The following is a 22,703-nucleotide window of genomic DNA, read 5'->3' as shown; positions in this document are numbered from 1 at the left end:
CATTTTGACTGCACTGGGCCTTCACTTCCTTTATTTTTTACTACAGAATGAAGAAAATCAATGTTTTCACACATGTAGGCAAGACAGAGACTGGTATGGCGTAGGACAGGAAATTGAAGGTAAAAAGCAAGTCTCTCTGGATATGAGCGTCTGCTAAATGACTAAAATGTAAATGTTAATTGCTGCTTTAACTAAAATAACTGTAGACAACTTTTTATATTGCTTGATAACTGTATGTTGTAATAAAAATGTCATTAGTCATTCCACTATAACGTTTCCCTTGTCTTGAAAATTAAGCATTTCACCAGAAACAAATGTTTAGTGTGTAGTTCATAGAAAATAGATACAGTGAATATTACATGTGAATAGATTGAGTAAGGAGACAGTAAGTGCAAACATTGCATTTCTAGTCCAAAGAGACACACATTTGAATAAACATACTGTGAATACATTTTATGTCTCATATGTGTTCTTCATCCTGTTCATATCCACACCATTTACTTATCTATATCGATGCTGAGAAACCTCTGCAAAACAAGCCCAAAAAATACAAATTAAAAGTGAAATGACATATTAGTGGTCCTGTGTGGCTCAGTTGGTAGAGCACGGCACTTACTATGCCTGGATCTTAGGTTTGGTTCCCTCTGGGGCCTCCCATACAAAACAAATGTGTGCGCACATGACTAAGTTGCTTTGCATAAAAGTGTCTGCTAAATGGCATATATTTATTTAATTTCACATTAGTAACAATTTATGTTATATAGGATTGCCGACTATAGTTACCTTCAGGGCACTGGATGCAGGGGACATGTCTGGTATTAGTTTCCCTTTACGCTCCCTGTGTTTCAGATACTCATGGGCCAGGGAGTTGGCATCCTCCTCACTGAACACCAGAGGTCAAAGGGTAAGGATTAAAGTAATTACGTATATTAGAAACAAACATTTCTCTGCTCATACCTGCCTGGAGTGTGATGTTAACATTTTCATTCAATTATACATAAAATTATGCTTGTAAAATTACTGCTTTGAGGACTTACCAGCTGTGGGAGATCAAATAATCTACCAGGTTCTTCACCTGGTTGGAGTCACCACTTGAAACAATGTGTTGCTTGAGAAGATTAAAGTGCTTGGTCTTCCACAGCTTCTGATACTGCCTGTTTTGGCAAATGAACATCAAGACTGTGTCCCTTATCTGGGGTGGAGAAGAAATTAGTTAATGACACATTCTGAATTCCATACAACATTTCTCAACAACTAAACAAAATAATCCAATGTGTAAAAGATTATGGAGAACAGATGGAATCACAAATACAGTAGAGCCAAGAGTGGTTAACTAATGAAGGCAATAAGAGAACGTGGTTGCAGCTCACCTGTGAGGGAACCCCTGCCAACTCCCCAGTGTTCATATGCTCATCCAATTGCTCCAGGATGGTGATGGGGTTACATGCTGACAGGAGGCCCTGGGAGGGAGCAATTATATACACTACACAGTAAGCACATCAAACAAGGGGAAGAGACTCCTGCATAGACACTCCCAATACCTTTAATAGTTTTATTCAGAGTCTTGGACAGTTTGTGGCTATTGTTAAACCAAAACAATTGAATGTAATTCCATCTAAAGATGCAGAGAACAATTTGGTAAAAGGCAGATATGTTAGGAGGCTGGTGGTGTGCCACTACCACCACTATCCTTATGGAACCCCCAGACCCAGCTGCATCACCTGAATCTGCTGTCCCTTCCTCTTGGCACAGGGGATGAGCAGGAGGGCACCTAGGGCAAAGCCAGGCAGACTGAACTGGGCAAAGCGATTGGCGATGCCTATCAGGTCCAGATTCAACAGGAACGGGCACCTGCCAGAGACCAGGGAAGATGCTGGGATGAGTGGGACATGGAGAATAAAGGATGAATCAGCACTTTGTCAAAGATTTGAGGAATTGTGTAGTAATGTTACCATGGTAATGCCATGACACCATTCTTGATCCCTATGAGACAGTTCTAGAAATTGTTATCAACCTATTCTATAAAGCAACAGAACGTACTTAAGGAGGAGAACAAAGGTCCTGTAGAGGGTTGCCTGCTGTTGGGGGCTCAGAGGAAGAGACGCTGTGTGACAGAGAACATAACCAGTGATTTTGCTGACTTTCTCCACCTCACCCTCATGTTTTTAAGTTGTGGTCTAATAGATTAATTTACCTGATACGAATGGGGCCAGGATCATACTTCTCCAGGTCCTGGAAAAACTGGATACCTGGATGAAAAAAACAAATACAGCTTTAACAAGAACTGTCCAAGCCAAAAGAGTAGGTGGTGGCTGTGAATTTTCTCTCCCTAAAATGTACACAATGGGCTCCTTGAGACATGTTGAACCTGGTGGTAATTACCTGCCATAGAGAGGGGACAGCTCCCAGTGCCTCCAATACCTTTTGCAAGTCGCTTATCTGAAGAGCAGATGGGAACACCAAATTTGGTGCCACCACAACATATCCTGTCTTAATGCCATATAACTTCATTGACATGACAGACTGCAGAATCTAATATTTCTAGCAGTAGTATTGTTCTTGAAACTGTGTGGACTGCCTCTTCTCACCATGTTGAAGCCCAGTAGTTTCTGCAGTAACCCATTCCACAGCTGAGGGTCAAACACCTGGTACTCCAGGCTAAGGTCTGCCACCAGACGCACAGCCTGCAGAGACAGGAGGAAACTTCAGCTCAATACAAACCTGACTACCTCGTCTTGGTTGCATCACATTGAATGAAACCGACTGAAATCATCTAAAGCATCCAGTACATTGATCAAGTCGGCCTACCTGTGGCTCATGACTGTGATTCTTCCACAGTCCCTTGACCATGCCCTCTTTGGGACTGTTGAGGAACGACTCCACAGTGTAAGGGATGTTTAGGTCCTCCAGCTGAGACAGGTAGATGTAGCACTTCAGGTAATACCTGCAGAAGGAAAAACAGCAACAGAACAGCAGCAGTCAGGTACAGACAATCAGTCATGGCTACTGGCCTTTATCAGAGCGAGGATCGCTTACTGGACTTGTGTCTTGGGGATGTGTAACTGTGTTTCCAGGGTGGTGGGGTCAGCGATGTGGATGAGACAAAGCAGGGCCCGACTCCGGTGGCAGAAAGTAAGACGTGGCCCAGAACTGCTGAGGGGCTAGGAAGATATCAACAATGGGAATTCAACACTTTGACATACACACTTCTGGGTAACACTTTACGCGACACCGAGCATTATAACAGTCATAACCTGTTATATGGTCATAACACTGTTGTAACATAGTTAATTTATTGCTGTTGTGACACCTACAAGTGTCAAAACCCACAAAAGGCAAAACATTCCATTACATCATAGCCTATGTGTCAGTGTATTTATAATATATATATCTATGGAGCATATATATATATATATATATATATATATATATATATATATATATATATATATATATATATATATATATGCTCCATAGATGTGTGTGTGTATATATATATATATATATATCTATATCTACACACACATACACACACACACACAGCTCGAAAAAATAAAGGGAACACTTAAACAACACAATGGAACTCACTTCTGTGAAATCAAACTGTCCACTTAGGAAGCAACACTGATTGACAATAAATTTCACATGCTCTTGTGCAAATGGAATAGACAACAGGTGGAAATTTTAGGCAATTAGCAAACCACCCCCAATAAAGGTGTGGTTCTGCAGGTGGTGACCACAGACCACTTCTCAGTTCCTATGCTTCCTAGCTGATGTTTTGTCACTTTTGAATGCTGGCGGTGCTTTCACTCTAGTGGTAGCATGAGACGGAGTCTACAACCCACACAAGTGGCTCAGGTAGTGCAGCTCATCCAGGATGGCACATCAATGCGAGCTGTGGCTACAACGTTTGCTGTGTCTGTCAGCGTAGTGTCCAGAGCATGGAGGCGCTACCAGGAGACAGGCCAGTACATCAGGAGACGTGGAGGAGGCCAACAACCCAGCAGCAGGACCGCTACCTCCGCCTTTGTGCAAGGAGGAGCAGGAGGAGCACTGCCAGAACCCTGCAAAATGACCTCCAGCAGGCCACAAATGTGCATGTGTCTGCTCAAACGGTCAGAAACAGACTCCGTGAGGGTGGTATGAGGGCCCGACGTCCACAGGTGGGGGTTGTGCTTACAGCCCAACACCGTGCAGGACGTTTGGCATTTGCCAGAGAACACCGAGATTGGCAAATTCGCCACTGGCGCCCTGTGCTCTTCACAGATGAAAGCAGGTTCACACTGAGCACGTGACAGACGTGACAGAGTCTGGAGACGCCGTGGAGAACGTTCTGCTGCCTGCAACATCCTCCAGCATGACCGGTTTGGCGGTGGGTCAGTCATGGTGTGGGCATTTCTTTGGGGGGCCGAACAGCCCTCCATGTGCTCGCCAGAGGTAGCCTGACTGCCATTAGGTACCGAGATGAGATCCTCAGACCGCTTGTGAGACCATATGCTGGTGCGGTTGGCCCTGGGTTCCTCCTAATGCAAGACAATGCTAGACCTCATGTGGCTGGAGTGTGTCAGCAGTTCCTGCAAGAGGAAGGCATTGATGCTATGGACTCGCCCGCCTGTTCCCCAGACCTGAATCCAATTGAGCACATCTGGGACATCATGTCTCACTCCATCCACCACAGACTGTCCAGGAGTTGGCGGATGCTTTAGTCCAGGTCCAGGTCAGGAGACCATCAGCCACCTCATCAGGAGCATGCCCAGGTGTTGTAGGGAGGTCATACAGGCACGTGGAGGCCACACACACTACTGAGCCTCATTTTGACTTGTTTTAAGGACATTACATCAAAGTTGGATCAGCCTGTAGTGTGGTTTTCCACTTTAATTTTGAGTGTGACTCCAAATCCAGACCTCCATGGGTTGATAAATTTGATTTCCATTGATCATTTTTGTGTGATTTTGTTGTCAGCACATTCAACTATGTAAAGAAAAAAGTATTTAATAAGAATATTTCATTCATTCAGATCTAGGATGTGTTATTTTAGTGTTCCCTTTATTTTTTCGAGCAGTGTGTGTATATATATATATATATTTTTTTTTTATGTACCATGTTAAATTGTCATTGTAATTGCACACACATTGATGTCAGACATGCATCTACCCCAATGCTCTGTTGCTGATGACTGAGATGAATGCAGGAGCAGGACAAGACACCCTCTTTTTGACTGATGACTGATATAAGGTCATGTACGTGATAGGCCTATCTGGCTTATATGATTACGATGGTCATAATGCTTCGTGACACTGTCATAGTGTATTTTCTACAAATTATTTAAAATATGATGAAAAAAAAAACATGACTAAAGAATTCATTACAACAAAAGGATTTAAGAAACAAACTTTCCATGAAAGGAAAATTCTTGGCAGGGAAAAAAAACAACACTTATTTGAATAAATGTGGGTTGACACTTATGTAAGTGTCATAACCAGCCATAAAATAACGCAACATATGTCACAACAGGTGTAAAAATATGGGTTAAGTGTTAGCCAATTCTGTAAAGCCCCCCTAATGTTTCCCACCAGCCCACCAATTCCAAACTAAATGTGGAACATGTAATGATTAATATAGTAACTTATAGATCAATCCTGACCTATCCCATCTACCAACTCACCCATGTTTCTGCTGAGAGGATAGGGCTCAACAGACAGACTCCCACATCCATGGAATAGATCTGCAGTAGGTACACCACCCTGAGAGAGGGGGACATGGGAGACATCCCTTGTTAATGGTCTATAGTGAACTGTAAGGCTATGATAGTCAAGTGATGAATGCAGGGAGCTACCTCATAAGATCTGAATCCTCCTGAATGTCATTGACACAATCCTGGTTGTTGATGTCCTTCAAAATAAAGAGCCTTCGGTTAGGATGTATCACATACTCCAAAATGTCGTGCAAAATGACTATTTCCCCCCCTAGTGTAGAGCTCATCCAGTCTACCTGTGGCAGATCAGAGACAGTGTAAGGTTCGACTTACCTTGGCTACAGCTGGGCCGGTTTTGCAGATCCATTTCTCCAGCAGCATGCTTCGGATCTTCAGAAAATCCACACTATTGATGGCTGCTATTTCTTTGCATACAGCGTGAATGTCTAGTCATACAAAAAAATAAACGTTAAAAAAATGTTTAATCTGGTTCCATTTTGCTCTAAAAGGACTATAGTACATATCATCAATACAGTGATTCTGTAGCTCCACTTAGCCCTCCAGACAGGTACATGGAGCCATATGGCAATAAGAGTGGGCCTGCATGTGGTTGGTCTGGTTATGGTGGAGGGCTCACCAGGGTGGGTTTGGCCAGCAGAGCCCCTGAAGCGTTGCTCTACACTGCTGTGTTCGTAAAGGATGACGATGAGGCGGGCGGGCTGCCCTGTCAGCTTTAGGTGCTCTGGGCTGTTCAACTGGCTGGACATCAGGACGTTCTCTGTGGCCGAGCGCTGGAACTGCAGCTTCAGCTTGGACAGGAAGGTCTCCACCCTGGTCCGCGCTGCCTCCTGCTCAGGGGACAAGACAGAGGGGAGAGAATTTTTATTCTACAAGAATGGACTAGATATACGAAGAAAAAAAAGCATGAAAGGGAAGACAAGACCGGGTATCCTGAATTCAAGCAGCTGACGCAGACATAACAGATATAACTACATCTATAATAGTTCAACATTGAGGACCGCAGAGCATCAACACAATCTAAACACAAAACATGTGGTCTAACCTCAAGTTTTGGGTCCTTCAGCCATGCGTCACCAAGAGCTAGGCAGAACTTTAATGACTGGGTCTTCTCAGTGCCTACAGCAGAGAAAAAAAGTGAATAGGATGAACATTGATGCAGAGGCTGGCTCCTCCATGAACAGCGGCATGGCAGTTTGACTGGCTAACGGTCTGACCTGGCGGCAACTCCTGAGCGATTTTATGGGCTGTGGCAGCGGCCCACTCTGGGTTCTGGATGCAGTGAATGTACCCCATGATGGTCTTAGCCACCTTGAAGGTCTCCTTGCTGGAGGTGTGCTTTTGCCTCCTCTTATGTTGCTCGAGGAGTAAGGGCTTCATACTCCTCTCAAACACATGGTTCACTGCTGACATGTACAGCTTGTCAACGCTCACCTGACAGAGGGCAGGAAGAAGTAGGGTCAAATTCACAGGTGACCAAATTAAAGTCAATAGAAACAACTAATAATACATCGCCAATATTAGTTCAAATTCTGGTAAGCTTACCACTCATATCTAAAAACAAACATAACAGTAATGTACAGTATAAACCACAGCCACCAGTGGAGCAGAGTACTGTACCTTCATCAGCTTGCTTATCAGAAGCAGAGTAGGAAAGGTCTCCTCACTGAGCTCTGGAGCTAAACACAGAAAGAGAATCCGTCAAATCCTTATACGAGCTAGAGTATAGAGCAATACGAGCTAGAGTATGCAAAAGGTCCACTCAATCATTTATTTATGAACTCTTATTGACCACATGAACATTGTAAGCTTAAGCTGAGTATCGTACTCACAGAGGATCTTCCAGTAGCTGGTGGTCTGCATGAGCAGGTGGAAGGGCAGTCTGATGTTAGCCAGGGCCGAGGGTTCCAGGCCATTCTCCAGAAGGTGGCTGCTCTCCAGGTCTGTAGGGGGAGAGATGCGCTTGTAGGACTTCAGGTGCTGGAGCAGACCTATTGCCTGGAGATGAGGGAAATGTATTGCGTGTGGATGAGACTTGATCGTAATGCCAAAGAAAATATGACATTGAGGATTACACTTATTTAGCAGAGGTATGTAGCACAAAGACACAGTAGAAATCAAGATGCCACACCTGACTGATTGAGATGCTGGTGATCTGCTCATCAGCTGTCTGTATGATCCTGAGCACCCCCTCAATCCTCTCATAGTTATATGGACTTAGCTGAGAAGGAAAGGGAACACAAGAGCTAGTTAAACACTCCATTTCCTCTACACATCATTACGTCCTACCATCAACCCCTAAACCTAGGCTGAGAGTTGTGTATGCTCAGACCTTGAGTATGGCAGCACTGAGGCTGATGGTGAGGTTTCTGGTGCTGTGCAGCATAGGGATGATCTGCAGAGCTCTCTCCAGGGCGTCTGCATGCCCTAGCGGCTGCTCCCCCTGGCCCGCCCCAGGGTCTCCTGCCCCTCCCCCCTCCTCCTCCTCCTCCAGCAGCAGGGTGGTGATGTACTGGTTTATCACTTCGTCTCTGTTCAGATCAAAGGTGCTGCAGGTAGGAGGAACACACAGGACATACATACACTCATTAATTACAGCATAACGTCACATGACAGCAATAGGCAACTACAAAGCATGCAGTAGTATCAGACCCAAAAACTAAAGATTGAAGTAGCATGTTGACTTCCTATAACAGCTCACCTGCAGTACTGGAGGATAATCTCAGGGGTGGTGTTCTTGTTCTTCACCAGGGTAGGGATGAGGTTACTCTTCATCTCCGGACACTGACGAAACACAGACTGGATGGATATCTGGAGAGAGAGAGACAAGGCTTTTAAACCGAGTCCTTTCGCAAGGCAGGAAGGGTAGATTACGTTAAGAATGCACCTAATTAGCAGGTATTAACACAAAGTTTAACATCGTGATTTCTTCAAAAAAACAGCCATGTCTGAAAGACTGCAAATGTTAAATAGATAGGGGGAAAAAAACATTGAAGATCAACACACCCCTAATTTGCCCAGCTCGATCCCCCACTCTGCGTCGGTGATGACCGAGAGAAACTTCTTCCGCTCCTCCTGCTCGGTGAACAAGTTACAGAGATGGGCCCCCACCATAGCCACAGCCTGAAAATCATGGACATATCGACGGTCACATACAACATGAATCAAAACAATGACAAACAATTCAAGATGGAACAGATAATGACAGTATATAAGTATAATGATCTTACCAAGATCTTATCATAGTTTTGCCAAGTGTTGTCGATCACCTTCCACAGTATCTTAAACACCTCGGTTTTGGACAGGAGAGTGCAGAGTCCAATAGCCAGGTCACAATCCACCACTCTCCAGTTAAACACCTTTTGCACAGAGTAAAAACACCAGTTGTTATAGTAATCATGTTAGGTCTATTGTAAATTACACATACAGCATGGCCGGAATACAATGTCATTTTATTGAAGAGACGAATGTCAGACATCCTCCCCTGAAATCCAGGACAATAGTCTCACATCACCTTGTGCAGGAGGGCAACTGCAACAGCATTGATAGAGGACAGAGTAGTTGTTCTCAAATCACTCAAGCACGCCTTATATTTTTGCAGGGCCTGCGGGCCATAGAGCTGAAAAGGGAACACGTAAAATGTAAATACTTCCCTTCACAATATAGAATAGTGGTCCAGAGAACAGACACAGCTACAGTGAGACAAGTGTAAATCTAGACAGCGATATGTAGCAACATCAACAGAAATGCAAAGACTGATCAAGGGACTGCTTGCTCATGGTTCCAGGTGAGACACTACACTACACCCCTGACTGATGTCAATTTCCTCAGTTTCATGTGTTAGTGAAGTAGACTATCTGTACAAAACACCTGGAAAACACCAGGTGGGGAGGCATACAGGGGTACATGAACCACACTGGGTTTTTTCCTGTTTTCGAGTCTGTTTTTCCCTTTAATTTTTTATATTGTTTGTTTTCTATTTTGTTCAAATGTGGTACAACTCTTGCACTGATATCCTACTGTTATACTTCAGGTGTAATATTTTGTATGTTTGTCATTTACGCTACAAAAAATTGCTCACTCAACAAATGTACATTAGTATACCTCTGCTATAGAAAACACTTAAAAACACCTGAAAAACATAATCTTGACATTGATACTGTACTTTAGTCATCATACCTGAATGCCGAGCTTGATGTTCATGATGTTGGAGGTGACGTGCTGCAGACAGCTGCCAAAGGAGTTGACCAGAAGTCTGAGGGCCAGCTCCAATTGACTACACTCCTGCAGCATCTGAAGCATGGAGGCCAGGGGCACCAGTAGCGGGTTCAGGAAGTTGGCATCTGCACATGGACAAGGACACATGAGGCTAAGGGTGCATAAAAACTGTATTTATATCCATCTATTAATTGGAGGAAACTGCAGTAGCTACCTTGTTGGAAAGAGCAGTGAGAAAGACAGGAGCAGTCCAGTGGGTAAAGCTTTCTATCTGCAACATGAATTAACATGAGTTAAATGCAATTCAAATCAATAACAATGCTTGGGCATTATAAAGTAGTATAACATCACACGTGATACAATGTTAAAAAGATACCAGATACGAGACACTTAGTCTGCAGGATTTTAGGTACCTGAGGAGAAGGGCAGCAGACAGTTGGTGATCTCATACTGGACTGGCAGGACAGACACGGGGTCCAGGATGATGCAGTCCTCTTTAAAGACATCCTGGAAGCTCCACTGGGAGTAAGGGTCCCTTTCAGCCGCCAGGGACAAATCCTGAACACATGGCAGTGACATTAAAGCCTGATGACCTAACATGAACAAAGACTAAGTGAATGTCTAATATTATAATCTATTGATTAGGGTTGTCATTGAAGACTCTGGTAGGAATCTGGTAGACTGATGGGGAAAAGTGAAGTGTCGTACTGGCACTCACCTTTGCTATGAAGCCATAGTTGTCTGACAGCTGACACTGGTGGTAGACATCCATGGCAGCCCGTGTGCTCTTACACAGCTCCACACAGTCCAGGAGCAGGTCTGAGAGAAACAAGAAAGAATAGGGAGCACATACTCAAGTCAGAGGTATCACTTACTAGGGTGCTGAAGTCGTACAGTGTCACTTTATGTGAACTACTTACACTTAAACCATTGGAGGATAAGCTCCTTCTAAAATGAAATGTGTGAGTTCCCATAAAGACTTGGGTTAACCTCCAGGCTCAGGGTGTTAGTGCTGTACAGTACCTGAGTGGCAGACAGTGACGGCCTGGCAGGCCAGCTTGTGGATGACTGCTGGGAGGTCCACGCCTTCAGGGAGGATCATGGGCACGTCTGCCTCCAGCATCTGGCACAGCTTCTGGGCAGCACTGAAAAGCACCTTCCCTGTGCTGGTGGTACCATGGTGCTTATACAGCTCACTATGGGGACAGGGTCATGGGTTTGAAAGGAGTGAGAGACACAGTTAGGGAGGTACCCAGAGTTAATTTAGTGCAAAGGCCCACACTACCATCAAACACTTCAATGTTGTGGATGAGATATTCAGATTATGACAAGCCTTCATTAAACATTTTAAAAAGTGAGGAACATGGACATTGCTTTCCTTTACTACCCCCCTAAACTTGGTTCCCCTTCCCCCTGACCTGAGGATCTTGAGGGCCTTGTCGACCTTGCCGACCCCCAGGGCACGCAGGGCCAAGTCAGCCCACAGCTCCTGCTCCGTACGCTGGAGCTGCCGTGCCAAGCGGCGGAGGCCAGCCTCAGTGGAGATGTTCTTGGTCTTGCCGTCAGGGTCGTTGGCCACCATGGGGGTGGCTGTGACCTTGCTCTTGGAGGGACCTCGAGCACGGGTGTTCTCATAGGCTGTGATGTGATACTCCTGGAACTGCTTTCGCACCTTGGGGTCCTCATAGTTGTTAGGGGTGAGGAAGATGTCAAAGTCCTCCTGTAAATGTAGTAGATTAGGATCCTTTCAGCACAGGAGGTCAAAGACCAGAAACAGTGAGTCAGGTGAGGCCTTCATCTCACATTCTGCAAAATCATTCCATGATTGAACCTTACCTGTAGGTGAGCAATCGCCTTAAACATCATCAGATTGTTCTCGCAATCCACACTTTTAAAGGCATCCCCTAAACGGGAGAGAATTAACATTAACGCGTAAAGGTTTCTTAGCACATCCACACAAACTCTGGTACACTCACAGTTTATCAAGACCTCAGACACCGAATGTTCAATTCTTCGAGAGATGATGTCAATATTGGGAGGTTTAGCAATCAGTCTTTTCAAGTATTACATTGATAGAGTTTAAAAGCTGCCACAACCTTTCTGGATCCGCTGTAAGAACGTCAGTGCCTCCACCATCACTTGTGCTACGACCATCTGGTGCTTCTTGTGCTGTTAGAAATTGGCCACAATAAGAACCCAAGTGACTCTGCATGAAGAGTATACTCCTATTGAGAAATGGCATGTACAGAACCTCACTACTAAACACTATTTCTAAATGATATCAAACCTATTAAAAGAAGATGTCAATGCAAATATAAACGTATGATAGACCTGGAATAGTCTTAAATCTGCAGAATGCAAATACACCCCTACTGCTCCTGAAAGAGGCTCACCTCCTCAGACACATGGTCTTTGTCCTGCAGCTCCAGTCGTGCCCAGTTAGCCAGCCTCTCGATCACACACTCTGCCTCCTCGGGGGCAAGCTTTTTCAGGAGTGTCACACATGGCTCACTCTGCAATTTCGATGCAACACACAGACATTACACACATGAAACACACAGAACAAAAGAGATTCCCCATCAGAAAGCAACAGCCACCATGGGAAGAGCTATAGGCTGGGCTCAGTACCTTGCTCTGGCTAATCAGCTGGATGAGGTATAAGATGTGTATCTGGGAGGTGGGGAGTTTGTAGGCCCCAGCCAGCTTCAGAGAGTCCTCCAGGGAGGTGGGGAGGTCCTGCTTGAGGATGTACCTCACCAGTGTCTACAAAGAGAGAATCAGCATGGATCAGAAATTACATAAATATACACATCTACATACTGTACACACCCTGAAAGTCCTACCATGATTTGAGTGTTGTTGGAGAGGTTGAAGTTGCGGATCCCGTAGCCTCTGAGCAGCTTCCTCATCTCCATCAGACGGTAGCTTTCCTTCAGAAGCTCCTGCCTGTGGGATGGGTTATGGAAGATTAGAACCCAAGCAGTCCACAAGCCTGCAACAAGTGAGAGTTAGGGCTCTCTGTTACCAGAGGAGGATCAGATCAGTAAGTCTTACTTGGGTCCCACCATCTCCAAGTGCTGTTGGACCAGCCTCTCCACTACCTCAGTCCAGGGCACCACGGCCTTCTGCATGATCTCCAGCACAGCGTCTACCACCAGCTGTAAATGGTACAGCACAGTTGAATACTATGTCAATCAAGGCGTGTACATAAATCTACAATCCCATTTGGTGGCCAAGCCTTGAAGGGCAGGAAGTGGTTAATTAGTGTATAAACTCACGTCAGTGTCCGTGATGCAGCCAAGCACAGCCACAGCTTTGGCCTCCCACTCTGTGAACAACGTAGTGGTCTGTGAGCTGCAGCGCTCCAGCAGATCCTAGTGGGATAGAGAGAAAAATAAGACAAAAATGACACGCAATGACTCAAACCAGATTATGTCTGACAATCAACAATGCAGAGTGACAACCATTTACAATATGAGCAGCTAAGTTAATTTGCAGCCAAGTAGAAAGCATAGTAAAGTGTGTCTCCTGGTAGATAGGTAGACACCTTGATGTACTGAAGCAGCAGCTCATCCAGGGGCAGCTGGTGCTCCAGGCTGTAGGGCCTGACACTGCCCTCCACCGTGGCAGAGATCAGCTCTGGGGCAGGCACCTTATCCAGCATGAGGAATGCTACGCTGCGGATACTTGCCTAAACATACCCACAGTGCAGATAAAGAGAGATACCATGTACAATAACATACAGAATTTCAACAAGATTTAAAACAACAAGATAAGAATCCAAATCAGACAATCCCCAGATGGCTGTCACACACAGACCTTCTCAAAGACTGACAGGGAGAGCCTGCAGTTGTACTTGTTGTAGAGGTCCAGCAGCTGGCGGAGGTTAGAGACCAGGGACTTGAGGTGCTCCACTTCCTCTGAACCATAGTCATCCTCCTGAGACCACCAATCACAAGATAGGTTACTTCCTGCTAATCAATGACTAAGCATATAACATTTTGACATCCAGTGTTTGAAAGTGAGCATGAATTGAGAGCACATAGGGGAATAGGAGGTGAGGGGGATGACAGTGAAAGTAACCAAAGGAAAGAGGTGATAAAATGCAGTTTACAGAAGGTATCCACATCCATAACGACGGCAACCCAAGTTCCGCCAAGTTCAGTCCATTCTGGGGCCAGTCTCCCTATAGGAACAGAATAGTGTGAAGGGGCAGAAGAAATGTGGAAATGTTTAAGTGTGTGATCACCTACATCAGTCAAGTTATTGACTAGAGCACTATAATTAATTCTAGAGACTAGAATTATTCCTCAAGTCTAGCAATGAAAAGGTGTTGGCTTTACCTTTTCTGTTAACTCCAGAATCCTGGCCCTCTGCTCCAACCACCTCGCAACGATTTTCTACAAACACATCATTCAAAAGCCTTGTCAACAAAACACTGGAAATACAAACTGATCAAAACATATGTCATCACGATCTGTTTTCTGCCCTGACATAATATGGTGAGTGCCCACTGTACCTGTCCTCTAGGTACCACTCTCCTAACAAAGGGCACAATGACACTCCTAAGCCAGAGACAAAGGTCCTGGGATGGAAGGTCTTCTGGAAAGGAGCTGAGCAGAGCATCAAGACCTCTCTCATCAAACTGCACTGCAATCTCTCCCTACAGGACAACCACAGAAACAGCAGACAAATATCAATTATCTTCCAGTAAAATCCACATATTACAAGAGAAAAATATGAAACTCCATTAGATGTCTTATGGTGCAACAGTTGATTGTGTGAATTTGTGTTACCTCGTGTCTAAGCCAAAGGTGCTGGGCCCCCTTCAGGTCTCCCTCTCTCAAGTGGGACAGCATGTCCCCAACGTAGTCTGTGATGTTCAGAAACTCAATCCAGGAGATTCCACTGGAGGGAAACAACCAAGAGGAAATTAAACAGTGTATTAGGAAAGTATTCAGACCCCTCAACTTTTCCATTTGTTTTTCTTTTCGTTACAGCCTTATTCTAAAATGGAATAAATTGCTTTTTTTTATTACTTAATCTACACACAATACACCATAATAACAAAGCAAAAACAGGTTTTCAGAAAATTTTGCAAAACGTATTCAAAATAAACTGCAATATCACATTAGCATAACTAAGTACTCAGACCCTTTACTCAGTAATTTGTTGATGCACCTTTGGCAGCAATTACAGCCTCGAGTCTTCTTGGGTATGACGCTACATGTTTGGCACATCTGAATTTGGGGAGTTTCTCCCATTCTTCTCTGTAGAGCCTCTAAAGCTCTGTCAAGTTCGATGGGGAGTGTCGCTGCACAGATATTTTCAGGTCTCTCCAGAGATGTTAGATCGGGTTCAAGTCCGGGCTCTGGCTGGGCCACTCGAGGACATTCCTGCTGAAACATTAACCTTTGCCCCAGTCGGATGTCCTGAGCACTCTGGAACAGGTTTTCATCAAGGATCTCTCTGTACTTTGCTCCGTTCATCTTTCCCTCGATCCTGACTAGACTCCTCTTCATCAGACCAGAGAACCTTGTTTCTCATGGTCTGAGTCCTTTAGGCAAACTCCAAGCAGGCTGTCATGTGCCTTTTACTGAGGAGCAACTTCCATCTAGCCACTCTACCATAAAAGGCCTGATTGGTGGAGTGCTGTAAAGATGGGAGAACCTTCCAGAAGGACAACCATCTCCACAGAGGAACTCTGGAGCTCTGTCAGAGTGACCATTGGGTTCTTAGTCACCTCCCTGACCAAGTCCCTTTTCAACCGATTGTGCAGTTTGGCCGGGCGACCAGCTCATGGAAGAGTCTTAGTGGTTCCAAACCTCTTCAATTTAAGAATGATGGAGGCCACTATGTTCTTGCTGCAGAAATATTTTGGTATCCTTCCCCAGATCTGACACTCGACACAATCCTGTCTCAGAGCTCTAAAGACAATTCCTTCAAACTGATCTGACATCCACTGTCAACTGTGGGACCCTCTTTAGACAGGTGTGTGCTTTTCCAAATCATGTCCAATCAATTGAATTTACCACAGGTGGACTCCAATCAAGTTGTAGAAACATCTCAAGGTCAATCAATGGAAACAGGATGCATCAGAGCTCAATTTCGAGTATCATAGCAAAGGTTCTGAATACTTATGTAAATAAGGTATCAGTTTATTTTTAACACAATTGCAAAACGTATAAACGTATTTTCACTTTGTCATTGTGAGGTATTGTGTGTAGATTTGATTAAATTATTTTTTTTCGCTCTGAGACCTTGAAGTTGTTGTTCCCCTTGCTCTGCAAGAGTCACGTTTTTTTTTGAGGCGATGGGCAACGATGCTTCGTGGGAGGCAGTTGTTGATGTATGAAGAAGGTTCCTGGTTCGAGCCCAGGTAGAGGCGAGGAGAGGGACGGAAGCTAAACTGTTACAATAGCAAAGGGTCTTAATACTTGGGTATGACGCTACATGTTTGGCACATTTGGGGAGTTTCTCCCATTCTTCTCTGTAGAGCCTCTAAAGCTCTGTCAAGTTCGATGGGGAGTGTCACTGCACAGATATTTTCAGGTAAATAAGGTATGTTGTTTTTTTATACATTTGGTACAATTTCTAAAAACCTGTTTTCACTTTGTCATTATGGTTTTTTTATTTTTTTATTTAAATGTACCTTTATTTAACTTGGCAAGTCAGTTAAGAACAAATTCTTATTTTCAATGACGGCCTAGGAACAGTGGGTTCTGCCTGTTCAGTGTCGTTCTGCCTGTTCAGGGGCAGAACGACAGATTTATACCTTGTCAGCTCGGGGGTTTTGAACTTGCAACCTTCCGGTTACTAGTCCAACGCTCTAACCACTAGGCTACCCTGCCGCCCCGATTGTGTGTAGATTGATGAGGAATTGTTTTTATTTAATCCATTTTAGAATAAGGCTGTAATGTAACAAAATGTGGAAAAAGTCAATGTGTCTGAATACTTTCCGAATGCAAGTACAGGCATGGCACTAATTTACACAGTTACAATACATATACTCAATACCCTTTAGCAAGCCAGGCATAGAATTACAGTCAAATTGAACATACTTGAACTTGTCCAGGCTGTGGAGACAGCAGAAGGTGGCGAGTCTAGCCAGAGCCTCCTGGATCTGTGAGGAGGGGCAGCGGGAGGCGGCATGGTTCAGCATCTTCTCTGCAGTGTCAAAGGTCGGCCACGGAGCCTTGAGGCAGTACTCCACCACATACTGCTCATCCTGACACACAAACACACTCGTCAATGAGCACAGTGTACTTATTTAATCTCAACCTTTCAAGGAATTTTTACATTTGAAAATGTAGATGGCTTGTTTAAGAACACTGGTATGGAACAAGAAGGCCTGCACACTGTTAAATAGCACATCATTACACTGTGGCCCTATCTACTGTAGGTTTGCCAGCTTGTGATTCAACGTATACCCTTCTCTGACACCAGTCAAAGTTTGAGAATTATACCATCCCCATTTTCAAGTCTATTTGTTTATAGATTCAATGTTTATATTCCAGAATATTAAGGAAAGTTAGATGGCTGACTGATCTTGCTTTGTTATATACACACACCACCCCCCCCCCCCCCCCCCCCCCCCCTCCCAATAAAACTCACCATGATCTTCATCAGGTTGGTCTTTGCCTCCTCCACCAGGTCAGACCATACGTCCTGCCCATTGCCACCTACAGAGGCTGACGCCAGCTGCTCCAGCACAAAATCCAGCTTCACCTTATAGACAAGCTGGGTGGTCAAGGAGGCAGGTCAGTCAAGTACATTTATTATTCATTTTAGTTAGAATAAATGTTCAACCCCAGAAAAATTACACCAACCTCAACATCAAGCTCAAATGCTATGGCAAACTTTTCTGCCTCCTCAAATTTGTGTTTGTAGAGAAGTCTGCTGAGTCTGGGGACAAAAAAGTGTGTTTACTGATACTGACATCTTGTATGTAACTAGTGCAAGGATATGGAAATATGCAGTGTGCGTGATGACACTACTATACCTGTTCTCAGGCAAAGCCTCTGTGAAGCATCTCATGACGACAGAGGATATATGCTCCTCAGAGCTAGTTGTCAGGAAAAAAAAGAGAATTGCATTTACACATCAATTCACTGTTATTCAAAGTTATTTGTGAAACTCCACCACCTGAGTATTTACTCAGGGAAACTCTAGTGTCATTAAACAACCAAAGAAACACTTACTTTTGTGAATTCTCATAAATCCCCTCTAGCAAATATATAGTGTCCTGAAATTCAGAAGGATAAAAACAATGTACTGAGATTGGGTAGGATGCTGAAGCTCTGACAGACTTTCATAATCTAAAGTAAAATAACAATGACTTATTGTTCCATTATCCTTCGCTACGTGGGTATGGTAATATGGTGTGATATGACAGGGTTGGGAAAGTCAATTCCATTTAAATTCAGGAAGTACACTGAAATTCCATTCCAATGCGTTACAATCAGGCACATTTTGAATTTGGTGTAATTTCTGAACCTGATATCTGATGCAGAGTGGATTATAATTGTTTATGGTTTACCGTGCTTATTCTTGTCTGTACCAGGCAGGCTGTAGAGGAGACCTCCAGAGAATAGAGGACAGTCATGGAGGGAAGAGAACGCACCTGCAGGCTCCTCATCTAAAGATAACAAAACAGGGCGTTGCCATCAACAAACACAGTCAGAGAGGACCTCAGATGATTCTTACAACTATTTATACCAGAGGAGCATTAATGTATGTACATGATGGGACTATTACTAACAAGTAGCTGTCTAGAAACCATAGAGACAGACTGGAGTTACCTGGCTTTTGTCTTGCATGGTCAATGTAATGATTTTTGTGCTGGCACTTTCTTGCCTATGAAGAGGAGAGGTTTTGTTTTCAAAATCATTACAGCACAAGCATTTAAAAATTAAACATTACATCATGTTAATAGAAATAGTATAGGTCTAACAATAGTATAGCATTGAAGTGAACACATACGTGGCTATTGAAGCAGAGTCACACTCTGTGATGAGTAGGAAGTCATGGATGGAGAGGTCAGGCCAGCAGCACACCATCACCAGGAAATGCAGGTCCCAAAGACTCAGAATGTTCTAAGACCAATTGAAAGGTAGAGAAAGATTAATGTCCAACTTTAAAATGTTCTAATGACCAAAACAGATAAAGAATTAAATTATAAACTGATTGATGGAGATTCATACAGCTGGACTCACCTCTGTGCTAAGAACATACATGAGATTGTCCACCACCAGAATCTTTCTCACCCCTACAATACAGATAAGGGCAAAATTTGACTGCAACATTAATACACAACAATTCAAAATAATGCTATAGCCTAACTATTGATAACATACATAAGCAATTCAGGGGGAAAAGTAGTGTAGCTTTAACCAAAGCCAGACAGTTAAATGTTATTAAAACTACCTGGTATTAGGCTGGAGTCCAGGGACTGACAGAGAGACATCGTGCCCTGACTATGATCCAATCTCCAGTGGGTTAGAACAGCTTCCCCGTCCGCCTACGCAAAAAGAATGCATAACCACATCAGTTATGCGAGAAGCTATAAAGTTAAAATGTTACAATTGAATAAATACTGTATGAATAGTCTACTTGACGAATAAAAGTCTAACTTCCTATTATCGGCAGCAGTTCTCGCATTATGTTTTCAAGGATTTATCTTTGCATTTTACATACAAATATTTTGTAACAAAGCAGTGCAGTTACTTGCGCACAACCATACCCCAATCATGAGGTGGATTTCATTGCCAAGGTTGCACATCACTGCTGTGTTACATCCCCCTCCATGGATCTCCTTGGTGGAACAGAAGTCTGTCTTAATTAGAGACTGGAGCTGGAGAGAAACAATGTGATGTGATGGTTAGGGGTTAATTATTTGATTATTCTGACTTCATATGGTTTTAAATCTTTATTTTACCATCTCCAACATAGTTAAAGCCAAATACCTCTTGCAAAGCCCCAATGTCCATTTTCTCAATAGCTACAGAGATGAGAGAATATGGTTTAAAATAATTGAAAGTTAAATATAACAGGTCTCAAGTAAAAGAAAACTCTGAAAACCTAATTAAAATGAAATACCTATTTGAATCTTCTCCAGGGCAAGGTTTGTGATGTGAAAAAATCCATCTTGAGTAAGAAGGAACAGGTGGTACATCCCTGGCAACAAAGATACGGTTTAACCTTTCACCTCAACACACTGATACATGATACTGTATAATTTTATTCCAAAGAAATGGCAAACTATGAACAACTCACCGAAAGATGTCTTATCCTCCTGTAGGATAAGACGTCGATATGTTTTCTCTTTTCCAGAGGGGACATTCTTCAGCAAAGCCTAGAAGAGTAAAAAAAAATATATACAAAAAAATATATTGCACTCAGCATCACTTTTGGCACACGTATGACACTGACACATTTAATCGCTGAAATATCATGGGGCATATGAGATCAGCCCCATCTCTTACTATGGTGAGAAGAGTGCTCTTTTGAGGCACATAGATAAGATGGAGGTTTCCGTTTCTCTGGCAAACCACCAGAAAATGTCCGTCCAGACAATCATCCACAGTATCCACATCAGAGTCTGAAATAAACATGCTTTTAATTATCATCATTCACCATAATGAAACATCATTTGATTAGACATCTACACACAGAACACAAAAGAGATACTAACCAAAGTCAAGATGCAGCAACATAGTCTGATAGCTGAGGTCGAACAGGATAACAGTTGAATCAGCAACAACAATGCTGCAGTTTGAACTGCTGGAGGAGTAAAGCTGAGGATCTGACAACACCTGCAGGAAAACAATCATGTGAACAACTTGTACTGAAGAGTCAAGAGCATTCATGAATTTAATTAACACCTGTGTTGTGGCGATGGAAGAATCCCCGGTACAACACCGGCACTGTATACTGTGTTCACGTAGAAGGTGATTCATAACTGTATAGGTAATCAATCATGTGGTTAGAGTCGTTAACTTTTCGTCTAGACAATTAAACTCAACTCCCTACATACGATGGAGTTGAGCGACGACTACTGTGGGTGGAGGTGGACTGGCAACATGTAAAATTAAGTTTTTAATTAAAAAAACTATTGATTTCAGCACCCTACAAAATATCGCGCACGGTAGTTTCTGTGTGACGTCTGAGCTCCAACGTAAATCGCGGAGTTGAGTTTATCGACTACTTTTGGTCTTACCTTTTCAGTTGAGGCAATTTTGACCAAAGTATCCACTTGGTACAGACCACTATTCTCCTCTCGAACATTGCAAAGGCGACCTGTGTTGGTATCCTCATTGATTAGAAGTTCAACGTCGTTCCACATTGTTTTTCCGTCCACCTACCTATATATAAAAAAACGGGACACTAACAGGTCAGTTATAACTAGGAAGCTAGCTAGATAGTTAGTTACTTAGCATATACCTAATTACGTGGTATGCTAGTACTGCAGAGCTGTCACCACTCTTTGCTGTCATGTCAGTTAACTACGGAGTACCGTAGTTAACATTAGCTAGGTAAAACATATGTATATACAAAATGTACTACATACAGGTATAGATAGACATGTTATAAAACAATTTGGACTATATCGAGGTAACAAACTCACCGGTTACAGGTACCCTGACAACGGTTTACTAGTAAACTAAGCACAACACCACCCTACTATGCGGGTTCAGAATTTGGCGGTTTAAAACAAAGACCATAACGAGAGAAACACAACTGTACTTACTTCCTGTGTAGTTACAGGCGCATACTTGAACTCAAACTGATAAAGTTCATTTGAATCATTCAATTCAAATAATAAAAGGCTATTATAAAATAATAGTGAACTGATATGGTGTTCTTTGTATATTTATTTGCACTCCCCAGATTGAGTTGGCGGAATGGAAGTCGTTCTCAAACCAAGAGGAAGCTGATTCAAATAGCCATCTTGTTCATTTCCAACTATCTTTAGTAGGCGTGCGCAATCAGTGATTGGTCATCCGGGTTCTCACTTGTAACCAAATATTGTCTATTAGGTGTGCGTTCCTAAATTCACACTGGAATGCCAGAGTGCGCTCTGTGCGTTCGTAAATTCAGAGTGTCAGATTGTCCGTTTGTAAATTCGTAGTGTTCCAAGCTCACACTGGGCACTCTGGCAGAGAAGTATGGTTGATCCGAGCGTTCCGTCCTCACCATCACAATCAAGCACCCAAACTAACTGGATAGCTACTACCAGACACACATTAGAGAACACCTCACTCCGACCAATTTACCTGCCCTAGTAGAGCTGGTTAGGCTGTTTTCATGTTATATTGAGCATTGGTGACTGTAATTGTGCAGCTGGCAACAATTTTATAACATTTTTTCCCCGACTTTACTTACGCCGGTCATATTCAAAAGGTGTTGCGAGTTCTAAAAATCATTAGTTATTCTGCGCTCTAGCAAGCTAGCCAATTTTAGCCAGTTGGCTCGAGTTCCTTTGAGGTCAGAACTCGGATTAACCCTACTGGCCAGAGCGCCCAGTGACAGTGTACACTCTGAATTTAGGAAAGACACAAAGCGATCTCTGACACTGGAGGCAATTTATGAACACACCCTTAATGTTCTGGTCTGTGGATACCTAGCACTCACTCACTCAGTGACTGCTAGCATTGTCATGAAAAAGGGCATGAGGGAAGCCCTAAAATGTAGTTTTTCTAAGTTGTGCGAACGATAGGGAGTAAGGCAGTGTTGGCTTGTGTGCTTAGGGTTGTTGTCCTGTTGGAAGGTG

General features: G+C 43.4%; 1 protein-coding gene across 3 annotated transcripts; it reads right to left on the bottom strand.

Moving 5' to 3' along the window:
- Nucleotides 1-2: 2 nt before the first annotated feature.
- Nucleotides 3-21,950, bottom strand: kntc1 (kinetochore associated 1). Of its 3 annotated transcripts, none has more exons than XM_090190702.1 (62): nt 21,681-21,950; nt 21,150-21,294; nt 20,625-20,745; nt 20,416-20,531; nt 20,207-20,285; nt 20,030-20,107; nt 19,897-19,931; nt 19,674-19,784; nt 19,358-19,451; nt 19,147-19,199; nt 18,914-19,026; nt 18,733-18,787; nt 18,471-18,569; nt 18,133-18,176; nt 17,934-17,996; nt 17,761-17,836; nt 17,546-17,671; nt 16,993-17,159; nt 14,728-14,839; nt 14,451-14,594; nt 14,275-14,331; nt 14,046-14,117; nt 13,751-13,870; nt 13,479-13,622; nt 13,210-13,305; nt 12,986-13,089; nt 12,775-12,877; nt 12,560-12,694; nt 12,325-12,444; nt 12,028-12,100; nt 11,768-11,835; nt 11,350-11,651; nt 10,955-11,127; nt 10,650-10,750; nt 10,345-10,489; nt 10,146-10,202; nt 9,893-10,056; nt 9,228-9,332; nt 8,944-9,072; nt 8,720-8,836; nt 8,415-8,524; nt 8,046-8,262; nt 7,845-7,934; nt 7,546-7,711; nt 7,334-7,392; nt 6,931-7,147; nt 6,759-6,832; nt 6,333-6,543; nt 6,029-6,141; nt 5,837-5,892; nt 5,666-5,744; nt 3,037-3,161; nt 2,809-2,944; nt 2,589-2,684; nt 2,383-2,439; nt 2,195-2,249; nt 2,041-2,104; nt 1,722-1,851; nt 1,371-1,460; nt 1,038-1,192; nt 784-883; nt 3-527 (listed from the first exon to the last, which is right to left on the bottom strand). In XM_090190702.1, the coding sequence occupies exons 2-62, from the start codon at nt 21,273-21,275 to the stop codon at nt 498-500; spliced, it is 6,627 nt and encodes a 2,208-aa protein (XP_090046828.1). In that variant the 5' UTR covers nt 21,276-21,294; nt 21,681-21,950; the 3' UTR covers nt 3-497. The 3 variants fall into 3 exon arrangements, with proteins under 3 accessions (XP_090046828.1, XP_036791812.2, XP_090046829.1); XM_036935917.2 differs by lacking the exon at nt 21,681-21,950 and adding an exon at nt 21,558-21,659; XM_090190703.1 differs by lacking the exon at nt 21,681-21,950 and adding an exon at nt 21,558-21,659 and having other exon boundaries at nt 8,046-8,268; nt 8,421-8,524.
- Between the last annotated feature and the right edge of the window lie 753 nt (nt 21,951-22,703).

Source organism: Oncorhynchus mykiss, chromosome 11, assembly GCF_057628025.1.
Source record: "Oncorhynchus mykiss isolate SJ-2025 chromosome 11, ASM5762802v1, whole genome shotgun sequence".
Lineage (NCBI taxonomy): Eukaryota > Metazoa > Chordata > Actinopteri > Salmoniformes > Salmonidae > Oncorhynchus > Oncorhynchus mykiss.
This window is presented reverse-complemented; position numbering and strand designations above follow the sequence as displayed.